At 31.7% G+C, this 26,665-nt stretch overlaps 2 protein-coding genes, 1 long non-coding RNA gene and 1 other non-coding gene across 4 annotated transcripts; 3 read left to right on the top strand and 1 right to left on the bottom strand.

The window, feature by feature from the left end:
• Positions 1–7,220: 7,220 nt before the first annotated feature.
• On the top strand, positions 7,221–9,982 carry LOC106773988. Its single transcript, XR_001376697.2, has 3 exons — positions 7,221–7,375; positions 7,523–7,595; positions 9,714–9,982. It is a non-coding gene; the product is annotated as an uncharacterized LOC106773988 (long non-coding RNA).
• Positions 9,983–10,519: 537 nt separating this feature from the next.
• On the top strand, positions 10,520–11,271 carry LOC106773887 (BON1-associated protein 2-like). Its single transcript, XM_014660649.2, has one exon. It carries the CDS (start codon positions 10,634–10,636, stop codon positions 11,153–11,155), a length of 522 nt encoding a protein of 173 aa, XP_014516135.1. The 5' UTR covers positions 10,520–10,633; the 3' UTR covers positions 11,156–11,271.
• A 1,074-nt stretch (positions 11,272–12,345) lies between these two features.
• TRNAG-GCC lies at positions 12,346–12,416 on the top strand. Its single transcript has one exon. It is a non-coding gene; the product is annotated as a tRNA-Gly (tRNA).
• A 2,615-nt stretch (positions 12,417–15,031) lies between these two features.
• Positions 15,032–19,650, bottom strand: LOC106774155 (shaggy-related protein kinase theta). The gene is made up of 13 exons (XM_014661034.2): positions 19,389–19,650; positions 18,329–18,580; positions 17,972–18,064; positions 17,792–17,851; positions 17,408–17,680; positions 17,201–17,275; positions 16,824–16,880; positions 16,608–16,748; positions 16,312–16,362; positions 16,095–16,190; positions 15,915–15,998; positions 15,583–15,685; positions 15,032–15,501 (listed from the first exon to the last, which is right to left on the bottom strand). Exons 1-13 carry the CDS (start codon positions 19,449–19,451, stop codon positions 15,440–15,442), a joined length of 1,410 nt encoding a protein of 469 aa, XP_014516520.1. The 5' UTR covers positions 19,452–19,650; the 3' UTR covers positions 15,032–15,439.
• Positions 19,651–26,665: the final 7,015 nt, after the last annotated feature.

Genomic DNA, 26,665 nt, shown 5'->3' with positions numbered 1-26,665 from the left:
TTAAGTTTAGCTGACGTGGTATGCTGACGTGTTGGCTTAATCCCTTATTGGTCCTCGTATTTGTGTGAAAATCTCAATTCGGTCCTCAAGTTTTGAACTGTCTCAATTGGGTCATAATTTTTGTAAAAATGCACACATTTTACCCCAATCGCTAATTGATCTCACTGTGCAACAATTATCTTCTGCTATCAGTGGAATAAATAGCTTAAAGGCTGGTGATGAACCTATAGGTTACCAAGTTGGTTCATTTGTACAAAAGGCTGTGAGACTGATTGCATTGGTTATGCAAGTTTTCCGGTGACTTTATTTTTTGAGCAGACGAGATAATCTGTGTAAAATCCCTGATGCTTAGAGAGATGAATAAAATCCCTAATTCAAATAACCTAAATAATAGGCATTGTGCCACGTGAAACACTGCTTATTTTAAAAAATAATTCATATAATTAAATAATACACGTCAGCATGTCCTCTGGCTACCACGTCAGTTAAACTTAACACCGTTTGAGATCAGTTAACGATTGAGGTAAAATGTGTGCATTTTTACAAAAGTTATGACCCAATTGAGAAGTTCAAAACTTGAGGACCGAACTGAGATTTTCACACAAATACGAGGACCAAGAAGGGATTAAGCCAACACGTCAGCATACCACGTCAGCTAACCACGTCAGCTAAACTTAACGCCGTTTGAGATCAGTTAACGGTTGGGGTAAAATGTGTGCATTTTTACAAAAATTATGACCCAATTGAGACAGTTCAAAACTTGAGGACCGAACTGAGATTTTCACACAAATACGAGGACCAAGGGAGGTATTAAGCCAAGAAATTATTAATTTTCCTTACTTGGTAAAAAAGCTGACACAACTCTAAAAACCAAATTACCCCTGTCTCAATTCAGATAACTTTATTTGTACCTATAAACCGTAGAATTTTGATTAAAGTAGACCATTAGGACCATTGATCAACAAAAAACACTCTAAGAATAGGCATGCAAAAGGAAATCTTCTTGCATGCATGAAAGAACTGAGTTCGAGAAAAAAAGTAAAAACTAACTTACTCTTTCTAAAATATTGATGGTATGAAGTTGGAGCACTAGTGCAGAAAGAGCTTTAAATGTCAGTTATTTTGGGCTTTTAACATCACCTCCCGAATTGACGTCTTTAAGGTGATGTTAATGGGATGTCGGATTTATGCAAGTGCGACGTCGCTATAGACGTCGGTTCAGTGCAAAGCTCGACTTCTATAAAGACATCAGACATTGCACTAACCGACGTCTAAGGGCACTATAGACGTCGATCAATGACACGTACGACGTCTATAAAGTCGTCAAACATTGCATTAACCGATGTCTATGAACACTTTAGACGTCAGTTGGCCACAAACCCGACGTCTATAATCGCATATACGTCGGGCGCCTCACTAATATGACGTCCATTCGATTTAAAAATTAATATTTGTGTTATATATATAGACGTCGGCTTGGCGGGATGAGACGTCTAGTTGACGAAAAGGAATGACTTTTCACATACCTGGTCAGATTATAGACGTCGATTACTAAGGCAACTAACGTCTATAATTGTATATAAACGTCAATGTGGCTGAATATGGCGTCTATAAGGCGGAAAAAAGTGACTATTCACCTACCTGGCAGACATATAACTGTCAGTTAGAAGGTGCCCCGACGTCTATAGTCTGACAGGTAGGTGAATAGTCATTAATTTCCACCATATAGACGTCGGGGATTTCTAATTTGACGTCTATATGTCTGACAAATAGGTGAATAGCCATTAATTTCCGCCATATAGACGTCGGGGCCCAGACCGAACTGACGTTTATATGTCTGAAAGAAATGACTTTTCACCTAGCTGTCAAACATAGAGACGTCAGATAGGAGAGCCCCAATGTCTAAAATACTATAGACGTCGGGGAGCCATCTAATTAACGCCTATATAGCCAACTTATTTACCCTTAAATGACATCTAATTGATTACTTTAAACAACATTTTTGCACTAGTGAAAATATCAGTGTTGTGATTACTTATATACTTTCTGATCATCAAAAAATAACTTAGTGATTTGATAGCATATACAGTTCATCTTCCTTAGAAACTATATTAAATATTTAAAAAAAAAATCTTACAAAGTCCACTAAAATAAAAACAAAGAGTATTTAAATATATTATATATTTCAATTTATTGTTGATTGTATTTGAAATAAGTGTATAAGTATGTTTTAATATCTGATCTTAGTTACGTTGTCCTTGGTTTTCGTGTTTTTCATTATAAATGCATGATGCGTGTACATTCACTATCGCAATCATAGCCTCCGAGTGCAAAGCCAAGTCAAAGCAAAAAATTCACACGCGTCACAGAAAAACACCGAAACAAACTCATCATTTTCCGTGTTTTCCTTCTTCTTCGTATTCGCAGAACCTATTATAACACGTAACAGGTTCTGCTAATATTGCAAATACGGTCTCTTCTTATAACAACAACCCAAAGCACAACACGCTTAAATAATCATAATTACACTTAGATAATCATAATTAGTTATACAAAATTTATTACTCTACCAAGTTTGGACACATTTCTTAAATAGTGTATCCCGATTCCCGACATCTCACACTACTACCACACTTATTAGGGAAATCTACAATTTAAAAATCATTTTTATGGATCACTAACATGTATTTGATATAGCTCTAATAAAATGTCAATAGATATTTATTCTTTAAGTTATTATTATAATTATAAAAATAAGGAATAGATCTTTAATAATTACAAATATTTAAATTATTCATATATATATCTATTATTTTATTGGGCATGTTTATTTAATCTCATTCCATATATTTTATAATTAATGCGATTTGTTTAAAATTTTAATTTATTTTTAACTAAAGTATTTGTTTCCAATAATGATGATCAAGAAAGGAATCAAATGTTTTACATAGTTTCTTTTTCACATTTTCGATGTTACATAAATTTATTAGATTTATTTTTATGTTAAGTGACAATATACTTAAATTGTTATATTTGATTATTGTTATTTATAGATGATTTTGAATACCTAAATCTTGACCGTAAATTTAAATAATTAATAATGATGTAATATATAGATTTGTATATTTTAGATGTCAGACATGTTGAAGAATATAAATGTGATGTTCATGTTAATTACAATTCCTACTACATAGCTCTAACTATTTTGTTATACTGTGGGCTTAAGCTCGGGTAATGTCAGACATCATAATTATATGTTATGAAAACCTTGGTACGAGATTGAATTTTGTTGAAGATCCACGTTGATTTATGAAAAAACAAATGTATTCTAAATATATGAATGTAAATCTTAATATACAAATTGGTTTTTTTAAAGATTAATTACATTTAAAATTCATATTTTTAATAGTATTATTCATCTAGTGTTGTAAGTCTCATATCGAATAGAAATAAGACCAAATTATAATATATAACTAAGATGCAAATCTCATTTTACAAACCGATTTTATGGAATTTAGTTAGATTTAAATATAATTTTTTAATATGGTATCAGATACATGTGACATTTTGTTCCACCCATAATTGGTTAAAAACCACTTTTTAATACCTAGTCTATACACACACACATATATATATATATATATATATATATATATATATATATTTATATTAAAAATCTCGCATAGAGTAAAGGTAATATAAATTTGTAATATTTAAATAAATATAAATTTCATACTTGTTAAATATATATATTGTGTGTTTTTAATTTTTTTTAAGTAAAGTTTCTGTTTTCATGGAGCTGCATGGCTGATTGTGATGTAACAGTTAAACGTACTTCGGACAAGAAATAGGAGTTGAAAGTGTCAACGCGATTGTTATACAACTTGTAAAACAAGTTACTCATGCTAGTCAACACTTTATATCATTCTCTTCTTCCTTACCATGTTGACTTGCTACGGATTCATATTTAAAATATAAAAAAAAAATATTCATGTCAGAAAGTGGATAAATAAATTGAGTGTGTTATTATTAAAAAAATTAAAATTAAAATTTAATTTATATTTTGTTGAATTAAATTTAATTAAAATTAAAATTTATTTTAATATTGTTGGTTAAATTTAATAAAAATAAAAATTTAATTTATATTATATTTTATATTTTTAGAAATTGGTTTAGATTTTATTTTAAAATTTATAAATTATACTTTTTAATATTTATGTGTATTTATGAATATCTACATGTTTAAAAAAAATTCATAAATATTTTTTAAACAAATATACTATATATAACAAAAGAGGTAAAAGTTAAAAGCTTTTTTTTTTTGGATCGAATAATGAATTAGACATGTTCATATCCAATTCATTGCCTTTTTTTATTACTTGTGTAAAACAGATTAAATTTACTAATCGACTACTTTTCAAAAATAATTTTACATTCTTTTGATTCAAAATATCACCGTAATTAAGATATTAAAAGAATTAATTTTAAACTAAATTTTAAAAAAGTGCAAATTTTATATTTTCAGAGGTGTTAAAGTAAAATAATTTTGTTAATTAGTTGTCGGCACCGGCCTGCAAGTGATTCCTCCCTTAATCATGCCTTTTTGCACACTAGAATTTTTCCGTACCAACCAATAAATGAGTAGACTATGAAATTTAATATTATTTTATTGATATAATAATAATAATAATAATAATAGCAAACTCTTATATTTTTTTTAAATGCTAATTAAATACTGAATTTGAATATGGACTAGAGACTTCATAAGATAGGTTAGTCACAATTTTACAAGAGTAATATAAAAGAGGTTTAATTTAGTGTAAAATCTATAATACAATATAAAATGAATTTTTAAATTCAATATTTCACTTAAAATATTAAGAATTGTCATATATTATCATTTCACAATATTTCGTGTTATATAGTTTTTATATTTATTTAAAATTCTATGAATTTGGTACTATTGTATTAACAAATTTAGTGTTGAATTATTCTTATATGTTATTTAATATTAATATTTGATGTCTTGAATTATTATATTTTATATTTTACTGAAAATTTTATGAATTTAGTACTATTATATTTCCCATAATCTAGTACTAAATTTAATTTATTGTGAGTAAACACTGAATTAATCTAATTATTGGAAAATAATTATATGAATTTTATAATCCTGATACAAAATCATGTCAGCTATATTCAAGAAGAGAGAAAAAAGTTAAAGAAAGATTAGATTGTTAAAAAAAAAAAGTATATACAAAAGTAGAAGAAAATCCCTTTAATAATAAGTTAAACTTGATTAATACGATATTATTAGAAATGTTATGGAAAGTTTCCCCAGCTCCTAGGCACACGCAATGGCCACGATGCGAGATTTAAGGTCAAAGTCCATACACGCATATTTCCAAACCATGCAATGGTGCAAGGAGTCAAATGTTCATAATATTTATATCATAAAAATAATTAAATAATATTTTTCTTTATAAAAAATATTATTAACGTAAACACATATATTAATTTTGTCTTATATTTCCTAAATACTCCATTTATTCATATGTTAAAAGTACCACTACTTTCCCAACTCATATAATATATGGTTAAAATTAATCTTTTATTTTGTAGTAGAAGCATCTTTTAATGTTTTATTCTTAAAAATATATTTAAGTTATCGATTGGATATAAAATCATTAAATGTAACGAAATAGTTCACTCTAAAAATCTAAGGTAGTTATCATTTTTATATAAAATAATTAGAAATGACAAAAATATTTATATCTCGTTATATCTATAAATAAAATTCATTACAAGGTATTCGCAAATAACAGAATTTAATATCAATGGATATATCATATTATTTATATTATTCATGTGTGAATATTTATTATTTATAAAAAATTAAATTAAATTTTAATTTATATGTTATTAGGTTAATATTAATTAAAATTAAAATTTAATTTATATTCAATATAACTTACATTATATTTTATATTATTTTATAATCTTATTTTAGATTTTATTTTAAAAAATCATAAATAATTCCTTTTAAATATTTCTGGGTGTTTATGAATACTCTTATATTTTAAAAGACAATATGATGTTTTTTAAATAGGTATCCAATAGTTAATTAATCACAATTTTATATTATAAATCAGATAACAAGTACATCTTCAATCAAAACCATTTTCATCTTTAAATACCATATCAATTTTCCTAACATCAAATATGTTAATATAAATTATTACGTTCTGGAATCTAAAACTTCTATCATTTCATGATCCTTGAAAACTAACTCAGAAAATTAGAGAAAAAAAGAATTTGGTGTCCATGACCTTGACAAGTTTCATTTCAGCTTGGAAATATTATTTTCTAACTAATTACGTAAATACTTCTACTTTAAGATATTATTTCTTAAAAGATAAACCAAATATATATAGATAATTTTAAACTTATGTAAAATTTAAAAGAAAATATTTCATATATGTTTTCTAAAATTTCACGTACATAATTAAGATACTATATAATTATAATTCAACCGTTAAAGTTAATAACTTCTCTTCTAAATGTATGGTCTTTTTTATGAATATACGTTATGAGACTAATCTTTCATGAAAATTCATTCAATTCCTGCATCTTTTGCCTCTACCATTAATATCTTTTTAAAAAGTAAAAATTTTCATAATTGAAAGTCAATCTTCTAAAACATAAAGATTATCGATGAGATTATAATCTTCTGAAACATGCAAACTATCGAAGTAAGTTTTATTTCTCCTTACAGTTTATTCTATGTTGATATAGGAATTGGATCTTTGTTAACATATTTATAGAATTTAGTTATGTCTTAATTACTTGCTATTCACTTTGGTGAGAGAATTTGATTTTCATTTTTAAAAAAAAAATTAATTGTATTCTAACTTTTAAAAAAATGTCTCAAATAGATTTTTTTAAAAAAAGAAAATTACTAACCAACGTCAATCTGTAAACTTTTTGATTATTTTTATCTATGTAACATATTAACATAACTTATTAAGAAAGGAAATTCATATATTTATATAATGTAAGAACCTGTATATATATAAGTAAAATATAGTATATGTATATATTAAAAGAAAGAGATGAAAGCTAAAATAAAAATAAAGAGAGGGGCTTTTTATTAAAAAGAAAATTTTGTTTCTAATATTGTTGTTGGGCCCCTGCCAAAGCTGAAGCCATTTCCCTGAAAACATTCTCTCTCTAAACAGTTTCTTCTTCTCCTAGCTCTGCTTTCTCTCTAGCCTTCCATTCCACTGACTCGGTGCATGCTCTGTTTGGTGGTACCCCTGCGACCGTCCCGTAGAGAGCTTCCAAACCATCCGATTGGTTTTACGTTCCGTAGCCGGTAAGTGGTTTTCCCCTTTTCTCCGCTGTTTCTAAAACCTAGGGCATGTTATTTTACTGAATGCATGCCACTAGAAGCATTCTATTTCAAATTTGTGGTAATTTCTAGCCTAAAAAGCTAATTCTATCATCATTGGGTGATTTATAGGGTGTCTTTGAAATTTGTTGTGAGGAGCATTGTTTAGAGCGTTCCTGTCAAGTTAAACTGTGAAACTTTCCAGGTAAGGGGAGCTAGATAAAATTTATTGAGTGATTGTATGTCGTTTAACTGTGTTTCCCTTGGTACTTATATGTTGTTTTAGTTATGTAATTAATTGTTGAACTGGTTGAGTTGCATATTTTATAATGACTGACTGTGAATATGTTAATTATTGTTTGAAAATAAATTGAGAGAAACTTTGTTGTTGTAATTAAATTGGTTGAGAGGGGGGTGTCATGAGAAAAGAGAAAGAGAGAGTATTGGATAATAGAAGAAAGAAACAGTATGGGAATGACCAGAATTCAACTTCTGCACCTAAGATTTTATATATTATAATATATTATACATGTGAATTCAACTTCTTCTGGAATATAAGGTTTTATATATATTATAATATATTATCTAAGTGAATTCAAGTTCTTCTGTAATCTAATATATTATAATATATTATTATTATTATTATTATTATAACACGGTTATATATATAAAAACACTTATAATAGTATATACATATCTAATTATTGATTGGAGTTTCGACGTTGGAAAAAGAAAAGTTATATCTTAAAAATTTTAGTATACAGAGAAGGGGTTTTCCTATTTATATATGTATGCACGTTGAGAGGGGCCACGGTTTGGTAAAGTGTGATAAGTAGTATATTATATTATGTGTTACAGTAAGAGTACATTCCAGTTTTATAATACTAGTACATTATATATATATATATATATATATATATATATATATTTGAATGAATGATATAATATTATGTTTTGAGCTTGGTTGAAATTTAAATTGCTTTGGTATCAGGTTTCGTATTATATTTATAAAAATTTGATGAATTTTTGGATTCTACTTATGTGGTTAATAGTTGAAAAAGAAAAAGGGTATCACTTTTATATGAAATCAGAGATAAATGTAGGTGTCATATTACATGATTCTTGTGCAATGATATGATATGATTCATGTGTTCGAATGATAGAAGTGCATGTTTGTATTCTATTTTAATAACTTGAACTATTTAAACTGGAAAATCTATGTGATACTCTGTTGTGCTTGTAACTAATGAATGAATATGTATATGTTGGATATATGTAAGATGTCTATTGTTTTGATGAATGATTTATTGTAATACTAAATTGCACTTGGAATTTTATATAATGTAGAAATAGGTTGGGTATCAAATAATGATTGTATCATAGGATTAACTTAGGGCACTAGCGAATGTTTATGATTTAATTTAAGGGATTGAGGGGTTATTAGGTACATAAAATAAATAATAAAAGTTGAATATTTTTATGTCTTGTTTTGGTATTTTATATGAAGTCGAAACTTTTTATATGGTGTGGAAAAACCTTGCGTTTGATGAGTTAATGTATAGTACATTATTGATTCAAGAGGTATATCATTTGATTAAAGTGGTTGGATTTGGTTATGGAATTACGGTCTCTCGGTGAGATCAGTTAGTGTATTGAATGAATGGTGAGAGGCTTCCATATGGGGGGTTATCCCTAACACTCCAACGGTCTTTCATTCTCACTTAGAGAGGATTGACGCGTGTGGTGAGAGTAGTGGGAGGTCCTAGGGTAGACGCTATCACTAGAGGTCTATACTGCGGTAACGGACTTGCCTTGTGTATGGTCGGGTGGAACTGTTAGAAAAGAAAAAAGAATGAAATATTGTATTTCTTATTCAATTATAAGGAGAGAGTACAATTGATATATATAATTGTTCAGAGCAATATAAAAAAGGAATATAAGTATAAAAATATATGAATATAAATGCACAGATATGAACAGAGAATAAAATAATTCCAATAGGAACCCATCGGCAATGGCTTTGCAAAGCAGTAGGGGCCATCACAAGTACACAACCCGCCCCAGCTCTACATTCATTCTATGTCCGGACGTGTCTAAGAGTCTTTACATGATAGGATGATTGTTTTAATTGACTTTATGAGATAAGTGCTTATGTTCATGATGGCTTATATGCTTGTATGTAAATGGATGTTCTCGATAATGCTAGAATAATTTGCCATGATTTGTATGTTTGTTTGAGACCTAGCTCATCCTTGCACATGTATGTTTGTATGTGTTTGCCTTCCCCCTTGCGATGATCATCCAATCCTTTGGATGTGAGCAGTAGGTGATGAGGTACCCTTGGAGCAAGCGTTGGAGGCTGAGGAAGATCCAACACCTAGTACTTAGGACGTCTATTAGTTCATATTTCTATAGATTGTTATTTCGAAGAACACTCTTTAGGTCTTTTTAATGGTTAGTAATCTTATATTTTGGGAAACCTTAGAAAACTTGTACTTTGGTTTCTTTTCGTTTTAATTCTCTCTATATTTTGGATGACTGTAACATCAATATCTGAACTACCATTTTACTCTGACTGTTCTCCTTATTGGAATGATGACATTTTTATTATATAAGTTTGGCATATAAATGGATGTCACATATAATACTTAACTTTCTTGTACGTAATAATAAACGTGAAATTTAGATTTGCACTCAAAATTTTCTAATAATTTGAACGTTGTTAAAAGACTCAAAATTTTTTAATGTCAAGTTGGGTGGATGGCTCCACCTAAAAGTTTCTCTGCAATCTTCAAGAAAACACACAGATATAAACTAATTACCATGTGCCTGAAAATAGAATTTCTTATAGTTGTTATTAATTTAAATTAAAAGACCACTTAAAAAATGAGCATAAGTTTACCTTCAGCAAATTTAACAACGTTGCTGTCTGATTATACGTTGTTCAGTATTTATTTCCTACAACCTTCGTATTACATCATTGAATATACGTTCAAGTGCTTCTCACAAACACGTTATTAGAGTAAAGAAGAAAGTCAAAGTCAAAAGTCAAAAACGACAAGTTAAACACTGAAACCGCAAACCAATTTCGCTCTTTCTTTCTCCGTTCCCATAATCCAAACCAATTCTATAAATAATCACCTCAGAAAAAACCCAACAGCAAAACATACAGATTTTCAGAACTGAATATTTACATTACTTCATTCTTTTTTTATCATCTTTTACAAACCTTAAAACATAAACATGACAGTGAGATCACGTAAGCTAGAAATCACCGTTATTTCCGGCGAAAACATTCGCGTAACGGAAGATGCATACGTCGTCGTTCGGGCGGAGTCGTTGAGCTGCTGCACTACCAGAACGGCCAAAGACGATGGCACCAACTTCCTCTCGTGGAACGACAAGTTCCTGCTGGAAATGCCCGTGCATGCAAGATCGATCACATTCGAGGTCCAATGCAGCAAACTCAAGAGTTTTCGCCCACTTGGGGTGGCCAGAATCGCTGCCTCAGACTTCCTCGGCGGCGGCGCCGGCCCGGAAAATCAGTTGCAACAGTTGAGTTACGGGTTGAGGGACTGGGAAGGAAAGAGAAACGGTGTCATTCACTTTTCTGTGAGAGTGGCACCTCCGCCGCCGCCGTCGACACCGGTGAAGAAATGTCTTAAGCCCGCCGTGGAACAGGCGGTGACCAGAATGGGTTGCGGTGATCGAATCAAGGTCGGCGACAAGACCAAGGAAGTTGTAGTTGGTGTCCCATTTTGGTAGAACCGCAACGTTGTTTAGAAATTAATTTACATTTTTTTATTTATTATAATTATTGATACCATTATTTGTATAACGGTCGAATATCGTTTTCAATTGTGAGAAAGATTATCAATCTAGATTTGTTTCTAAATATGTTATAAATTTAATTTTTTGAAAGTTTTCTTCCCTCCCTCGTAATATACACTATAACGCGCGTTAGATATGTAATGTATCATTTATCGCACTTTTTTCGTGGTTAAAAGATGTTGTGTAGTAGAAAATGATTTAATCGATTCTAATTATTACTCGAAGAAAAGGAAAATGATATTTTGACACCAATTTTTGACATTATTTTGACATTGCACACATGTCAAAATGTGATTGGACGATTTCAAATTTAAAAAACTGAGACAAGGACATATTTGGAAGAAAAAAACCAAAGTATTTTTTTTAATTTAAAATCATCCAACCATGTTTTGACACGTGTGCAGTGTCAAAATGGTGTCAACAAATTAATGTCAAAATATCTTTCTCCCGAAGAAAAATAGGTTGAAGTTCCACGTGGTGGAAACGTGTATTTTTTTGGATATATGGGGTCCATTGGGGTTCCACGTACTTAGATATAATATTATTGAAACATAGGACGCAAAATTTATAGAGAGATGGAGTAAAAGCAAGATTGTTATAGTTGAAAAGGTTGGTGAAAGAGCGTTAAGAAAGCGCGTTAAGGGTGAGACAAATTCAAAATTTTGCAAGCTTTTGACTAGGTATGTTTCAGAACATGATTACGTAAACAAGGGTTCATTCAACACATGTTTGTTTTCTTGTACTTTACGTATACATATACTTTATCAAAAGCTAAGGCGGTGGGAATATCAAAATATGAACAAGAAAATCATAAATTTATGGATTCACTCGAATAAGGTCAAATTAATCCAACCAATTTTGAATCATCGTTTTCACAATTCCATTTGATCTCTCATGTTATTTGAATTAAACTTTTTGGCAACTTTAGTTGCATCAGAATTTAAACATTAATCTCATCTCAAAGCATAATCAAACATAAACAATTACTTTGATACCTTTTATCGTTCATGTAATATCTGAAAATTTTATTAATGGGGTTAATTGTATATATCATTAGGGAAAAAAAAATTAACAACAATTTAACATTTAGAAATTATATTACTTTTGCTATCAAATATAATGAAGCACCAGTGGTCTAGTGGTAGAATAGTACCCTGCCACGGTACAGACCCGGGTTCGATTCCCGGCTGGTGCATTACGTTGAGAGCTATGATGAAAGATGCATTTGATTGATGGGTCGATCTCTCACATCTCAAAAACATAGATGAATTATATGCAGATCTGAGTTCTCTCTTTTTTCCTTTTTCTTTTTTGTTTACTAAATATTAAAAATTATGCTTTTCTTCATTTTTTATGTGTCATGGTTTTTTGTTTCATCACTATGACGGTATTTGCAAGAATTTAAGTATGAGTTTAAAGTATTAAATGGCGTAAAATGAAAAGGTTGGCTGACAGAAAAATTTACAAATGCCTTACTCTTAAGATTTTAGCTAAAGATGATGTCATGATTTTTTTGTCATTATGAGATTTTAGTTGTGTATTTATATAATTCTTTAAAACTTTTTAATTGTTATTTGATACTCTAATTTGATATTTATACAATTGTTATATTTTTCAAAATATTTGACATCCTAAAAAAAATGATAATATGTTATTTTAATATTGTATATCTAGATACTATCATGATTTTCTTGTTGTGGTTTTTATTTTCTTATGAAAATAATTTAATTGATATTTAGAATAGTAAAAAGTGGATATGGATATACAGTTATATATCCTTTATCTCTGGTATGGGTGATGTGGGACTTTCCAACGCTCTCCAAATGTGTACCGAATCAAACGAGCATCCTAAATAAGCAACGTCAAACTTTCTAAAACAATTCCAAATATTAAGTAATTCTTTTTTATAAAAATAAAAATCACAAAAATGTGATATTAGTAAAACTTAATGTCAAAGAGATATGTTTTCTTTCTTTCTATGTTAAATTTCAAAAACGAATTATGATTACATAAATATTAAAATAGAGTAGCAAATAATAATTGAAAAAAATACCAAGTACTTATGGAAAACAGTATAATTTTACGTATACTTGTAATTTTATGAAAGCTATAACATCGATATTTTTTCAAATGTTTAGAGAGAGTACATTGGAGATAGAAGCACTTGGTAATTATTAAACAATTGTTGAGAGAGAATAAAAAAATTATGTAACCAAAATATGATTTTTTTTAAAATGAAACAAAACTAAAAAATATTAGAAAAAAAATAATTAGTTTTTTATGTTACATAAACTAAGCGAGATTAATAATTAAACATTTCACATGACAAAACATAAACAACAAACAAAAGTATAAAAATATCCTAAAAATGATTTAATTCAATAAAATTAATGTTTAATATTTGTGTGTATTTAACATGCGTATTGAGAACCATCTTGAAGGCCCTGTTCTTATTTATGATGGCCAAGGATGACCAATTTACTGTTGAACAACCACATTGATATACAATTTCCTAGGTCAATTGAGTTGTTCTAGGTTCATAAGTTTCTTTTTTTTTTCTTCTAAAAAGTTTATAATATTAAAATACATGTGCCATTAATCAACTTTGATAGGAACTTCGTCTTCAAATAAGTCTTCCAAAAGCTATACCATGTCTCTTAAAAGTTCAAACTTTTATGATTAAATATGTTAACTCAATCTCAGAATAAATTATTAAACCATGTAATCATCATTTTAATTTTAAATAAGAAAATAACTATCTATTTTAGTATTATTTGATTTATAAAATTGTTAAATGTATTAGATTATCAGCACATGACTATCTATTTTAATGTGGCAGTGTCTGATGTATCAGGAATCTTGTTAATTAATATTCCCTCAACATTTGTGATGCCTATGATTTAATAAAAGAATATTGTTTTACTAATAGAATTGATAGTTTTCTCAAAGAACAAAAAAATAATGATACTTTAATAACAATTTTTTTATAACATTTTAACATCACTTTATTTATGTATTATGTGATTGATTCAAAATTACTTCACAATCAATAATAATAATTATAAACACTAACATAAACTAATCACATAATAACACATAAATAGTATTAAAATATTGTAAAAAAAATATTGTGAAACACAGTACAACAGGTTTAGTGGTAGAACAGTGCACTACTGCATTGTAGTCCCAGGTTTGATTCTGAGAAGGTACTGAAGAAAGCAACTATAATGGGGGTCCATCATTTTCCTGATTCCATCTGAGCACCATCATAATTATTGTCCTTTAATTTTCATCACTAACTTAAGAAGAACCCTACCACGTTCAACATTTAGAAGTTATGCATCTTATCACTGACAATTGAATTATTGGGGAAAGAACACTGTCACATTTTTTTTCATTCCACTATGGACATTGTTTTCAATAATTTCAATTAGAGCTGGTAAAGGTAGGCAGGGTAGATATGGACAATTCAACTTATTTCATGACATTAACCACTGAACAACATTGAAGAAACCTTTCATTGCTGAGTAATGGGCTGGCTGATGCAATAATGAGCCTTAACTATCAGCATCATTCATTTAGCACACAGCTTGTTTGCATAATATAATAATATGCAGTTAAATTCATCACATCGCCAGTTGTCCCTGCATCTTATTGCATAATATCATGTTGTTTCATATCATGGTAATTTTAACTAGAAAGCTTCATGCTATTTGGAATCAGAAATTTTAGTTATTGAGCATTATGCGAAAAGGAAATGCCTCTTTTTTGTCTTAAACTAGTAAAGGAAGAAAAATATAGAATAAAGGGTAGTGGAAAAGCTGAGCCTTTTCAATTGAGGATTCCACTTAGTCCACTTCAAGGAATAAAGTAATAAACGAACTTGAACTATATGGAAACATGATTACAGAACAGTTAGAAATCATTATCTTTCACAACAGAGGCACCAAATTATAAACTACTTAAAAAGGGTTGCTACCCTGTAAACCAGGCAGTGACATTTTATCCATTTTGAGTCACCTGCAGGTCTTTTATACATGTTCCTTGATAAAACTTTCAAGGTTTTGTTCATGTTTCTCACTTGTGTAGTAGTCATAGTTGTGACTTGTGCAGAAGAGGCTGAAGAACAGACCTGGTTGTGATGCCGGTGAGGGTATCTCTCTATTCATTCAAAACACATTTACAATGCCCCAGATATGTTTAATCTTTAAGGTTGATTCAACTCCTTGCATGTTCAGGAATGAGGCGGCGCCGCAAGTCTTCAGGTGCATTTGCCAGTTCTGCATTGTTTTCTTACATTAGCAGCCATACACATTAAATCTACCACGTAACCAGAATTGAAAAGTTAACAACTATATTACCATGAGATGTGAAGTTGAACAAAGGAGGTAGGGGTCGCCCATTTGGCAAGCATGCATTTGGATCCCGCAGTTCATCAAAAAATGGATGTGCACAAGCAGCCAACTGTAAAAAGAAACCATTAGGACACAAAGATTAACCGCAGTGTTAAATATTTTCTCCCAACTATATATACTTGTGTAGGTAATGGACAATCTAAATCATAAACAATTACTATCACATGTAGGAATGGTCCATCTTTCTTTTAGTGTAAGCATAAAAATGTAGTGTGATTGAATACACATTATGTAATCTAGATACAGTAGGTAACATTTTTCAAAACAAATCAACTTACAGCAGTGCAACGTAGATTTGGAGAATACTGAAGCAGCCTTGACACCAGATCCACAGCTTCAGGTGGCATTCTCTTGTGAAAAACCTGCAAGCATTTCTCAGTCAGGTTTGAATGGAAGTACTCATCATTTATGGATTACATTGTACTTTAGCAGGCAGCAGCGGAGAAAAAATTGCTAACCTTGTGCCATGGATGAGCTTTAATCTGAGGAAACTTAAATTCATTGTAGTTGGGATTCATGCACCTTATTTCTTCTCTGGTTGGAGTTCCCAAGATCTATTGAAGTATAAAATAAAAGGTGAGATTAAAGAAAGAAATAGACAGACTGCAACTTTGAAAAGTAAGCTCATAAGGCGAAACAAGGGGCCCAGATACCAAAGAGCAAAAGAAAATGTACCTTGATTATCTCTACTAACTGATCAACCCCACTTTCACCAGGAAACAATGGCTGCAAATAATACAACATAGATCAGTTTAATTGGAAAAATTCTCAAAATAAACAAACTTATGGAAATTTAAAATCTTGACAACTGTTATAAAAGCTCCTCAACATGTGAGAGAAATAACAAAAAGGCCTTTTCCAACATCTTTACACGAATCAAATGATCCCATTGTATTCTGTAATGGACCAAATCCACAGGAAGTCCATCAAGTGTGAGAGAAGAAAAATAACATAGTCATGCATATGCTCACCTGTCCTAGAAGTAGCTCAGCTAAAACACAACCAACAGACCACATATCAATGGCGGTAGTGTATTCAGTTGCCCCAAATATAAGTTCAGGAGCTCTATAATATCGAGAGCAAATGTATGATATGTTGGGCTCACCAGGCACCTGAAAAAGAAATAGTGTCATAAACCCGGGGTGTATAGCATCAAAAGCTCGAAGTCAGAAAGTAAAGAAACTTACCAACATCTTTGCACTCCCAAAATCACATATCTTTAACTGATGTGTCTGCGGATTTACCTATCATATGAATCACATGTCAAGACAAGTTTTAAGAAGTATGAATCACATCACATGTAAAACAAGCATGCAACACTGTTTCGTTTGCAGGCAGTTGTTCTCCTTCTAAAAATACATTATCTACATCTCAAAAATTGTTTACCACCCGCTCCCCCAAAAAAGTTAATGAAGTTGAGCAATCCATACATCAGAATAATCTGGAAAGTCCAAAGGATAGACCTTTGATGTAACAAAGATATGGCAGAAATAAAGGAAACTTTTAAAACATAAAAGAGGACAGAAGAAGTATCACTCAGAAGCAACTGTTGAAATGAACTAACCAGTAGATTCTGGGGTTTGATGTCACGGTGACAAACACCGATAACTTGATGTAAATAATTCAATGCACGGCATATCTACAAGATGGGAGTATCACGGCAAATCAATATAGACACAAAAACAAAAATCTCAAAGCAATTAACACATAGAAATCCTGCAGAAAAAGTCAGAACAGATCAAACTGTTATCAACTCCATTACAAAACTTACCTGGTATGTATACAGTTGCACATAAATCATGGGCATATGTTGGTGCATCCTAACATAGTGTTTTGAAACTTTGTAGACAGTTTCAGGTACATACTCCTGAACTAAGTTAAGGTATAATTCATCTTTGTCGGTGGTTGAAAAGAAGCAGTGCTTTAGTTTAACAACGTTTGGATGGTCAACTGTGCGCATAACCTGGAGTTCCCTATTCTTATATCTCTTGTCTTGCAGCACTTTCTTTATGGCAACTGCTTCACCAGTCTCAAGGCACTTAGCCTACAACAAATAAAGAATACTGTAAGCCAACAAATAAATGACAAGCCTGAAGAGCACAATGAAGTAGAGGACAACTACATAATAAAATGACTACAAAAACAATATAAATACCTGAAAAACGACACCAAAAGAACCAGTGCCAACAACACGTTCAGCCATGTATGAGATTGTCTGAAACCAATAGAATATAATTATATAAGTTAATATAGTAACAAACAACTGTTAAGGTTTTTAAATATCATTTACCAGTGCAAATAAAGCGTACAAATGCAACAAACATAAAGTAATCACCTGCTTTGGTTGTCCATCCCGACCACCAATAGCAGTTGTTATTATTTGACCTGTTTCTGTTCCATTACCACTCACAACAGTTGCTTCTATATCCTGCACGCAGCAATTCCAGTAAAATCAACAACTGATGGCATTTAAAAAGGCAAATGAAATTGTTAAACACAAAAGTAATTTGCTGTGTATTCACTTGTAATGAAATTGTTAAACATAAAAGTAGTTATGAGATGAAGTTGCTGTGTATTCACTTGTAATGAACAGGAAATATCTAGATAAGATATCACATATATAGATTAACACGGAGGTGACCAAAATAAGCACAACTTGGAAGATAAAGGAAAGATGAATGGCATTAAATACCTTGTCATTGTTGTTCTTGCTTTTCTCATCTCTAATTTTCATTTCATTTAATTCTTTGGGAAGCTCATCATAGCCTGACTTCTCAGTTCTAGCTACTGTAGATACATCAGATATGCCAACTGTAGTTTCTTTTGGTGCATCAACAGGCTGATCCTGATCTGTGCAGATTGTTTCAACAATATTTGATTTCTCAACAGGCTTCACTTCAGTTTCTTGTTCAAACTTGGCTCTTTTCGAGTTAGAATCCCCTCCCTGAAAAGAAGCAGCTTGCACTTCACTTAAAATATTCAAGACATGAGTTATTCCAAGAGTGTTAGTGGAGAGAGGAAAAAAGATTCACATTCCACATTTGATATGACACAGTCAAATAAATTTCTTTACTCAACCACTTATTCAGGTTTCACCATAATTAATTAAAGAGCTTAATAACAAAAACAGATTAAGTAAACAAACAACTAGTACACATCCCAAATAAATTCTTCTTCGAGGTGAAACACTAACAGGTAATGTAACCTATCTTTAAGTTCAATTTATCACTTAATCTACGTTATGTATTTTGCAATGAAGGCAAAACTTCCCTTTTACTAGGCACACGTAACTGACCTGTGTCAAGATCATGTTTACATAGAAAAACGGCAAATGAGGATATGCATCAGATGCAGACTATATATAGTAAGATCATTAAACTCGTTAATCCCAACACCTAAATCTTCCAAAAAATAGGAAAGAAAATATCTACAATCACCAGTACTCGGAAGAAAGGGGCAAACATTCACATACATCTAAGATAATAACAAAAAAAACTGGTAAATAAAAGATATATCACAACAAACAAATCTAAAAGAAAATAAAAACAAAATATTTTAAGAAATATAGGAAACCTTCCAAAGCAGCATCCTCAATAGTTCCAAAAAATCTCAGAATCCTTAAACAATTAACATGAACCTCTCTCTCAAAACCTAACGGCTTCCATTTTCCGAGCAACCAAACAAAAACAGTTCCCCTACCAACATAATAATTAAAACAAAAACTTTTTGACCCAAGAAAAAGCATATCTTACAGGATCTGAAGAAATAGAAGTCCTCCCAGAAGCAATGCTCTTCAACCTTCGCATCATATTCATGGTTGCTGACTCCACTCACAACCCACCAATCCAAACCCTAAATCCCTCAAACCCCACAAGAAAAAATCAAAACTTTTTCAAGTTAGAAGAAAGAGAACCCCAACTTTCTTTCCCCCACACCCCACTTCCCAGCAACCAAACCAACAAACAAATGAAAAACCAACACAACACAACCCTGTTAAAAAAAAAAACCCTCTCTCAGTCTCTATCTCTCTCTAGATTCTCTCTCTCTTACTCAAATACAGAACTTCCCAGGTAGTCTCTTCAGTTTATTTATGTTAATGAAAAAATTTCTCAAATTTCTATGGTCAAACCCAATCATTCCACCTTCAAAGTGTGTACCTCAGTCAAACGCGAAATCCTGGCCGTCAGTTAGTCATTGATGGAAGATGAACGGCAGTGATCTTCTGATTCGAGATAAAGTAAAGGTTGGGTTTGGTGGCTTGCGGATATGAAAATGCCCTTAATTTTGGCGTTTATTTACGAAAAGGGGACCACAGTTGCGATGCTTAAACGGAATATCCTGTGACTCAAAAACTGTGTTCAAATTCTAATATAAACCAATCACATTTGGAAAATGCCCAAAGGTAAGTGTGCTTAATTAGGGTAATAATAATGTACTTAAGAAAACAACATTTTTGCAATAACCACGAAGGTTAAAAAAATAGTAAAAGGAAAAATAAAAGCATTTCACTACAAGTATAATGTAATAATTTAATTTGAGTTATTAAAATTTTCAATTAAATATAACGTTTATCCAATATATTATTTAATATATAATTTTGTATTTTATTTTAAAATATAACCTTTTTACATATGGTTGAGTAGATATCAAATTATTAAGTTGATATGTACTTGACTCATTCCTAATCGGTCAACATAATATTACACAAGTTTTTTATTCATAATTGTTCATGATTAATTTCAATAATTCAAAATTAACAGAAATTTGAACCAGTAGGCCTAAGCTCATTCAAGTAAAGATTCATGAATAATAGTTTAGATAACACATTTTACTATATATGTTAATTACATTCATTAATTATTGACGCAGTAGGCTGATTTGGACATCATAGTACCTTTAGCGGGTATAACCTCTACCAAGCTCAAGGAGGATGAGTACACAAAAGGAGGACGAGTGTCTTGCAGATTGAAAATTTAAAGTGTTTGAAGTCTTTGCAGGATACATGACTTTATAAAAACAATTAGCACTTATCATGAGGCGACTTGTATTTTATGAAGAAAGTGTTTATGGTGTCTACAAGAAGTATAATGATTTGAGCAAGAGAAGCAGGACCCTCATCGGCAAACATATCTTAGAAGCCCAATCGAAGATGCAATTGGAGTTTGTTGAGTTTAAGATGACTTTCTTTTTAAGGGAACTAATTTGTGTGTGCATAAAGGGTCAATGAGAGAATTATTTGTCAAATAAGCTCATAAGCTCATGAAGGGGGGTTAATGGAACATTTTGGGATTCAAAAGACATTGGAATATTACATGATCATTTCTTTTGGCCTCACATGAAACATGATGTGTTTTCCTTTTGTAATAGATGCATTACTTGTAAGCGTGCTAAATCTAAATCCATGGATCATGAAATATTTATGTCATTATCTATTCCTAAGTCTCCTTGGATCGATATTTCTATGGATTTTGTTTTGGGGCTTCCCCTATCCAAAGGAGGAAAATATTATGTTTTTGTTGTGGTAGACAAGTTCTCAAAGATTACTCACTTTATTCCTTTTCCATAAGAGTGATGATATCAACCATGTGGCCAATTTGTTTTTCAAGAAAGTGGCGAGACTACATGTAATTCCAATGAGCATTGTGTCAAATAGAAATGTAAAATCTGTTAGCCATTTTTTGAAGGTACTGTGAGGTAAGTTAGGTACAAAACTTCTCTTCTCTATAATGTGTCATCCTCAAACGGATGGACAAACCCAAGTGGTAAATTAAATTGTTTCTCAACTCTTTAAATGCTTTGTAAATAAAAACTTGAGAACTTGGGAAAAATGTATACCTCATGAGGAATTTGCTTATAATAGGGTAATTCATTCTACTACTTGTATGTTCCAATTTGAGGTGGTATATTGTTTTAATCCTCTAACTCCCTTAGATTTGTTACCTTTGTCTAATATTGATTTTATGAGTAACGAAGATGGTCTTATCAAAGCTACTTTTGTTAGGAACTTGCATAAGAAAGTGAAGTCACAAATTGAAAAGAATATGGAAAAATTGACTTCTAAAGCTAACTAAGGGAATAAGAAGGTGAAGTTTGAGCCTGAAGATTGGGTATGGGTACACCTTAGGAAGGAGAGATTTCCTTCCAAAAGGAAATCTAAGCTCCTACCTAGAGGAGATAGACCTTTTCAAGTTCTTAAGAGAATTAATGATAATGTTTACATTATTGATCTACCTAATGATTATGGAGTGAGTTCTAGTTTCAACATTAATGACTTGGCTCCATTTTATGTAGGTACTGATTTAAGGACAAATTCACTTCAAGAAGGATAAAATGATAAAGGATTATTCCTTAATCCTACAAAAGAAGAACTTGAGGAATAGTCATTGCAATTCAAAGGACCTATGACAGGGTTAAGGAGCAAACAATTAGAAGAACATATCTCCTTAAGGCTCATGACGCTCCACAAAGGTTGGAACTCAAGGGACATGAAGATAATGGTTTGGAGCATAATTATAAAATAGTTTAGGCAATTAAAAATATGTGTAATTTTCTTTTAATTGTAAACAATTTGTTTCTTTTTTTAAAATTTCAAGTAACTTTTGGGCTTGATGTCTTTGGGCTTTCTTTTAGAGTTTTTTATGTGGCTTAAACATTTATGCTTATATATAAGGACACTAAATACATATGTAGACACTTTTAAGTCATATTTTATGTATTTACATTTTTTTAAGAGAGGATTTTATTGGATCTTGGATTAGAACTCTGATTCTTATCAAAGATTAACATTTTTATGGCGAATCTTCACTTGACTTATCAATCTGCTAGATTGTGGTGTCCTCATCCCTATCTTATTCCACATTCTTCTTTGATTTATTTTTGTTGCGTCTCTTGAGGTTTAAAATTCAGAAACAATTGTACTCTGTTTTAGACAAAATCGTATAAGTCGTCCTTTACAACACATTTTTCCACAAGCTGGCATCACTCCTTGATGGAAGTGGCTTCTATCTTCAAGAAGAAACGACTCCTCAGATTCAGAAGTGGTAATGGAATGAAGAAAATGGTTGGCGAAAACAGTGCAGGTAAGGTGTTTGATGTAATGTCTGGTAGTGTTTGGAGGTGTGTGTGGTGAATTTTCTAACTCAGATGGCCTTGCAAAGGGGAAGGGAGCGAGAGGAGGAATTGCTAAAACAGCACAAGCGGTGAACTCGAGAGAAGTGGCTGAATTTCAACAGCATTTCACTATTACACTCAAGTTGCTTTTTACAAAGGATGAAGCTCTCTTTTATAGGAGAAGAGGAGCTTGGAAACGTGTAAGGAAAGCTACATAAGCTACATATTATAAACGTGCAGGAATCTAAGGGAGGTGTGCAGGAGAAGCTTGGCATGTTTCATGTGGAAAGCATTTACAGCGTGCTGCAAAGAAGAGAAGCTATCTCATTAGCACTGAGTGGAAACAACAATGTCGTTGGCCGTGAAGGTTCTTCATCTTTTGTCTCCCTTGCTCTCCTTGCTTGGTAACTCGCCTAGGATGTGTAGGCATCCTGTCCACCCTTTATTAGTATCCTACATGCTAAGACTTAGAAAGAAAAGATCAAGTCCTTATTCAATTTCCTCTTAGTCTTAGTGTTAAGCTGATACTTCTTTAGATGAGAAGTCCCTAAAGGGGTTGTCATAATTCCCTCCCTCTCTAAAAAGGATTTATCCTCAAATCGGGAAGAAAGAAAGAAGCACAACTTTGGTTGTTATTTGCCACCTGGGTCAAAATTATATCTACAAAAAATAGAAAAAATTAGTTTGACTAAAGAGAGATATGCAAAGAGAAGAAGATAAAATGAAGGTCATTTGACAAAAATTTTATGAGAAATCTTGGCCTTTAATATATTTTTGGTTTCACTTTGTTTGGAACATTTCCCATGATGAAATGAAGAAACAAAGTAATGGTTTTGAGAATAAGAATAGTCAAGGTATTTTACCTGCTAATGAAGAACTTAACAACATGCATACCTTTGTGTCCTTCTTCTTTTCTTGATAAGGTTGTTTTTCCAACCTATTTTCTTCTTTTCTTTTTTTTCAATTTTTATTTTTATTTTGATTTCATCCTCTTCCACTTGTTCACGTGTAAGAGGAATCAATGTGATTTTATTTCCTTTGTGGAGGAAAGTTATTTATTGGTATAGCCATCATGAGTGGAGTTACAATCATATTGCCATGGCCTATCAAGTAATACATGCCCAACATCCATTGGAACAACATCACATAAAACATTTTCTTCATATTTGCCAATGGATATAGGTATGGTTACTTGTGTGTTGACTACTATTTTTTCATCCTCTTTTATCCATCGAAGCTTATAAGGCTTGGGATGAGGAATAATATGTAAGGCCAACTTGTTCACCACTCGAGAACTACAACAATTTCAAGAAGAACCACTATCCACAATTAATGAGCAAGTGTTTTTAAAAATTTTGCATTGTGTGCGGAATAGGTTCTTCCTTTGGGATTATTCTAGTTCTTTGGTTTGACTTCCAAGAAGTCGTCTAACCAATAATAACTCACCTTCACAAGGTAAGACTTCTTCCTCAGATATGGAAGTATCTGATTCACTTGAAGAATCCTCATTTTCACTTTGATGGTCTAAGAGATAAGTAGACCTTTTGTGGGGACATTCAGAAGAATAATGTCCTCGTTCGCCACATTTAAAACATTTGGTCTCTCTACCCCTTGTGTCTCTTGCATGGTTATCGAAAACGCGAGTTAACTCGTTAACTCGGTTGAGTTTACGAGTTCAGACTATGCTTTCGAGTTAACTCGTAAGCAAACTCGTTTTTAGAGTAGGATCGGTAGACTCGGTTGTTGACTCGCTAAACTCGCCTAAAATCGCGAGTTTGGTTCCGATTGTGCGAGTTTGGAAAAAAAATTCGAAAACAGAAAACAAATACGTTTTAAGGACGCATTAGATTAGGTTTTCTAAAACATTCACTCACTGTTCATCTTGGTTTTCACTGTTCATCTTCTTTCTCGTACTTTCGCTTTCTATCTCGTTCGATCTCGCCATTCGTCGCTTCCTCATTCATCAGGTTCGCAGTCCACCGGTCGTCGATCTCGACGTTTGAACTCAGCCTCCGTCGCGCCGTCGATCTCAACGTTCGACCACGCCTCCGTCGCGCCTTCGTTCTCATCCTGGGTTCTGTAAGTGCAAACCCTCTTTCACTAAAATCTGAAATTTGGGTTCACGGGCACCACTACAAAGTATATTTTAAACACTTTTGGCACTGGCACTCACACTGCAACATGTATTTTTTTTATTGATTTTTAAGATGAGTTGATGTCACGGGCCTTATGGCACTGCAACTGTACTTTGAGTTCACGTGCCACTGCAACATATATTATTTTATATATTTTAAGTTGAATTGATGTTACGAACACTGCAACAAATAATTTTTTGATAATTTTATGTGGGGTTAATAATTTTTTATATATCAATTTTTTAATAATTGATGTTACGGGCACTGCAACATATATTTTAATAGTAATTTGTTTTTAAAACATTGCACCACTTTACAACACTACAGTGCATCATTCTTTTTATTTTTTTCACAAATAAAGTGTTGTTCCCTGGACTGTTAAAAAAACCGTGCTTCCACAATATTTTTAACTTTTGGACATTTTATTTTTTATATTTGTAGTGAAAAAACTTATCTCACTATGTCGGGAAACGCATCAAATTCCGGAGAAGTTAATCCAAGTGTATCTTCATCAGTTAGAAGTAGAAGTAAAAATGCTCCGGAAAATCGATCTGATATTGGATGGAAACATGGATTTGATGTTAATGGTAATGGAAGAAAGGTGAAATGCAACTATTGCTCAAAGATTGTAAGTGGAGGCATATTTAGATTTAAGCATCATCTTGCTGGAACTAGAGAAGATTTTGAACCTTGTGCTTTTGTTCCGGATGAAATAAAGAATTTGATGATAAAAATAGTTGCAGAAGCTAAGAATGCTTCATTAAAGAAAAGAAAGATAAATATCGGTGAAGACGAGGAAGAAAGTGACAGTCTTGAAGGAGGACACAAGGTATTCGATTTTAAAGGAAAAGAAAAAGTTACTACTAGTACTACTACTAAGGGGGGAGTTCAAGCAACTATAAATCAAATGATGAAAAAAGGATTCAAAGAAGAAGTTGATGCTCAAGTTGCTGAATTCTTTTACACCAGTGCCATTCCTTTTAATGTAATTAGAAATCCAGCATTTGCAAAGATGTGTGAAATGATTGGTAAGTATGGAGTTGGATACAAACCACCATCTTATCATGATATTAGAGAGAAACTCTTGAAACAAGCTATGAAGAAAACAAATGCAAATCTTGAGGAATATAAGGAGGAGTGGAAGAAAATTGGATGTACAATTATGTCTGATGGTTGGACGGATAGAAAAAGACGTTCTATTTGCAACTTCTTGGTGAATAGTCCTAGAGGGACGGTTTTTCTTTATTCACTTGACACTTCAGACATTTCAAAAACAGCTGATAAAGTTTTCAAAATGTTGGATGATGTTGTCGAGTTTGTTGGAGAAGAAAATGTTGTGCAAGTTGTCACTGATAATGCTGCAAATTTCAAGGCAGCCGGAGAGTTGTTGATGCAAAAGAGGGAAAAATTGTATTGGACTCCATGTGCANCACATTGCATTGATTTNATATTCGAAGATTTTGAAAAGAATTTGAAGGTCCATGAATTGACCATTAAGAAGGGAAGAAAAATTACCACTTACATTTATGGGAGATCAATGTTGATTTCCTTATTGAAAAAGTTTACTAAAGGTAGAGACCTTATAAGACCGGGTGTGACTAGATTTGCCANGGCTTATTTAACTCTTGCTTGTCTTCATGAATTGAAGGCATCGTTGTTGACCATGTTCAGCTCTGAGGAATGGAAGACAAGCAAGTTTGGAACATCACAAGAGGGGAGAAAAGTAGCACATGTAGTATTAGATAGCCGATTTTGGAAGAATGTCTCCACATGCTTGAAAGCGG

This window comes from Vigna radiata, chromosome 9 (assembly GCF_000741045.1).
Source record: "Vigna radiata var. radiata cultivar VC1973A chromosome 9, Vradiata_ver6, whole genome shotgun sequence".
Lineage (NCBI taxonomy): Eukaryota > Viridiplantae > Streptophyta > Magnoliopsida > Fabales > Fabaceae > Vigna > Vigna radiata.
Note: the sequence above shows the minus strand (reverse complement) of the source record. Positions and strands in the feature narration are given on the sequence as shown.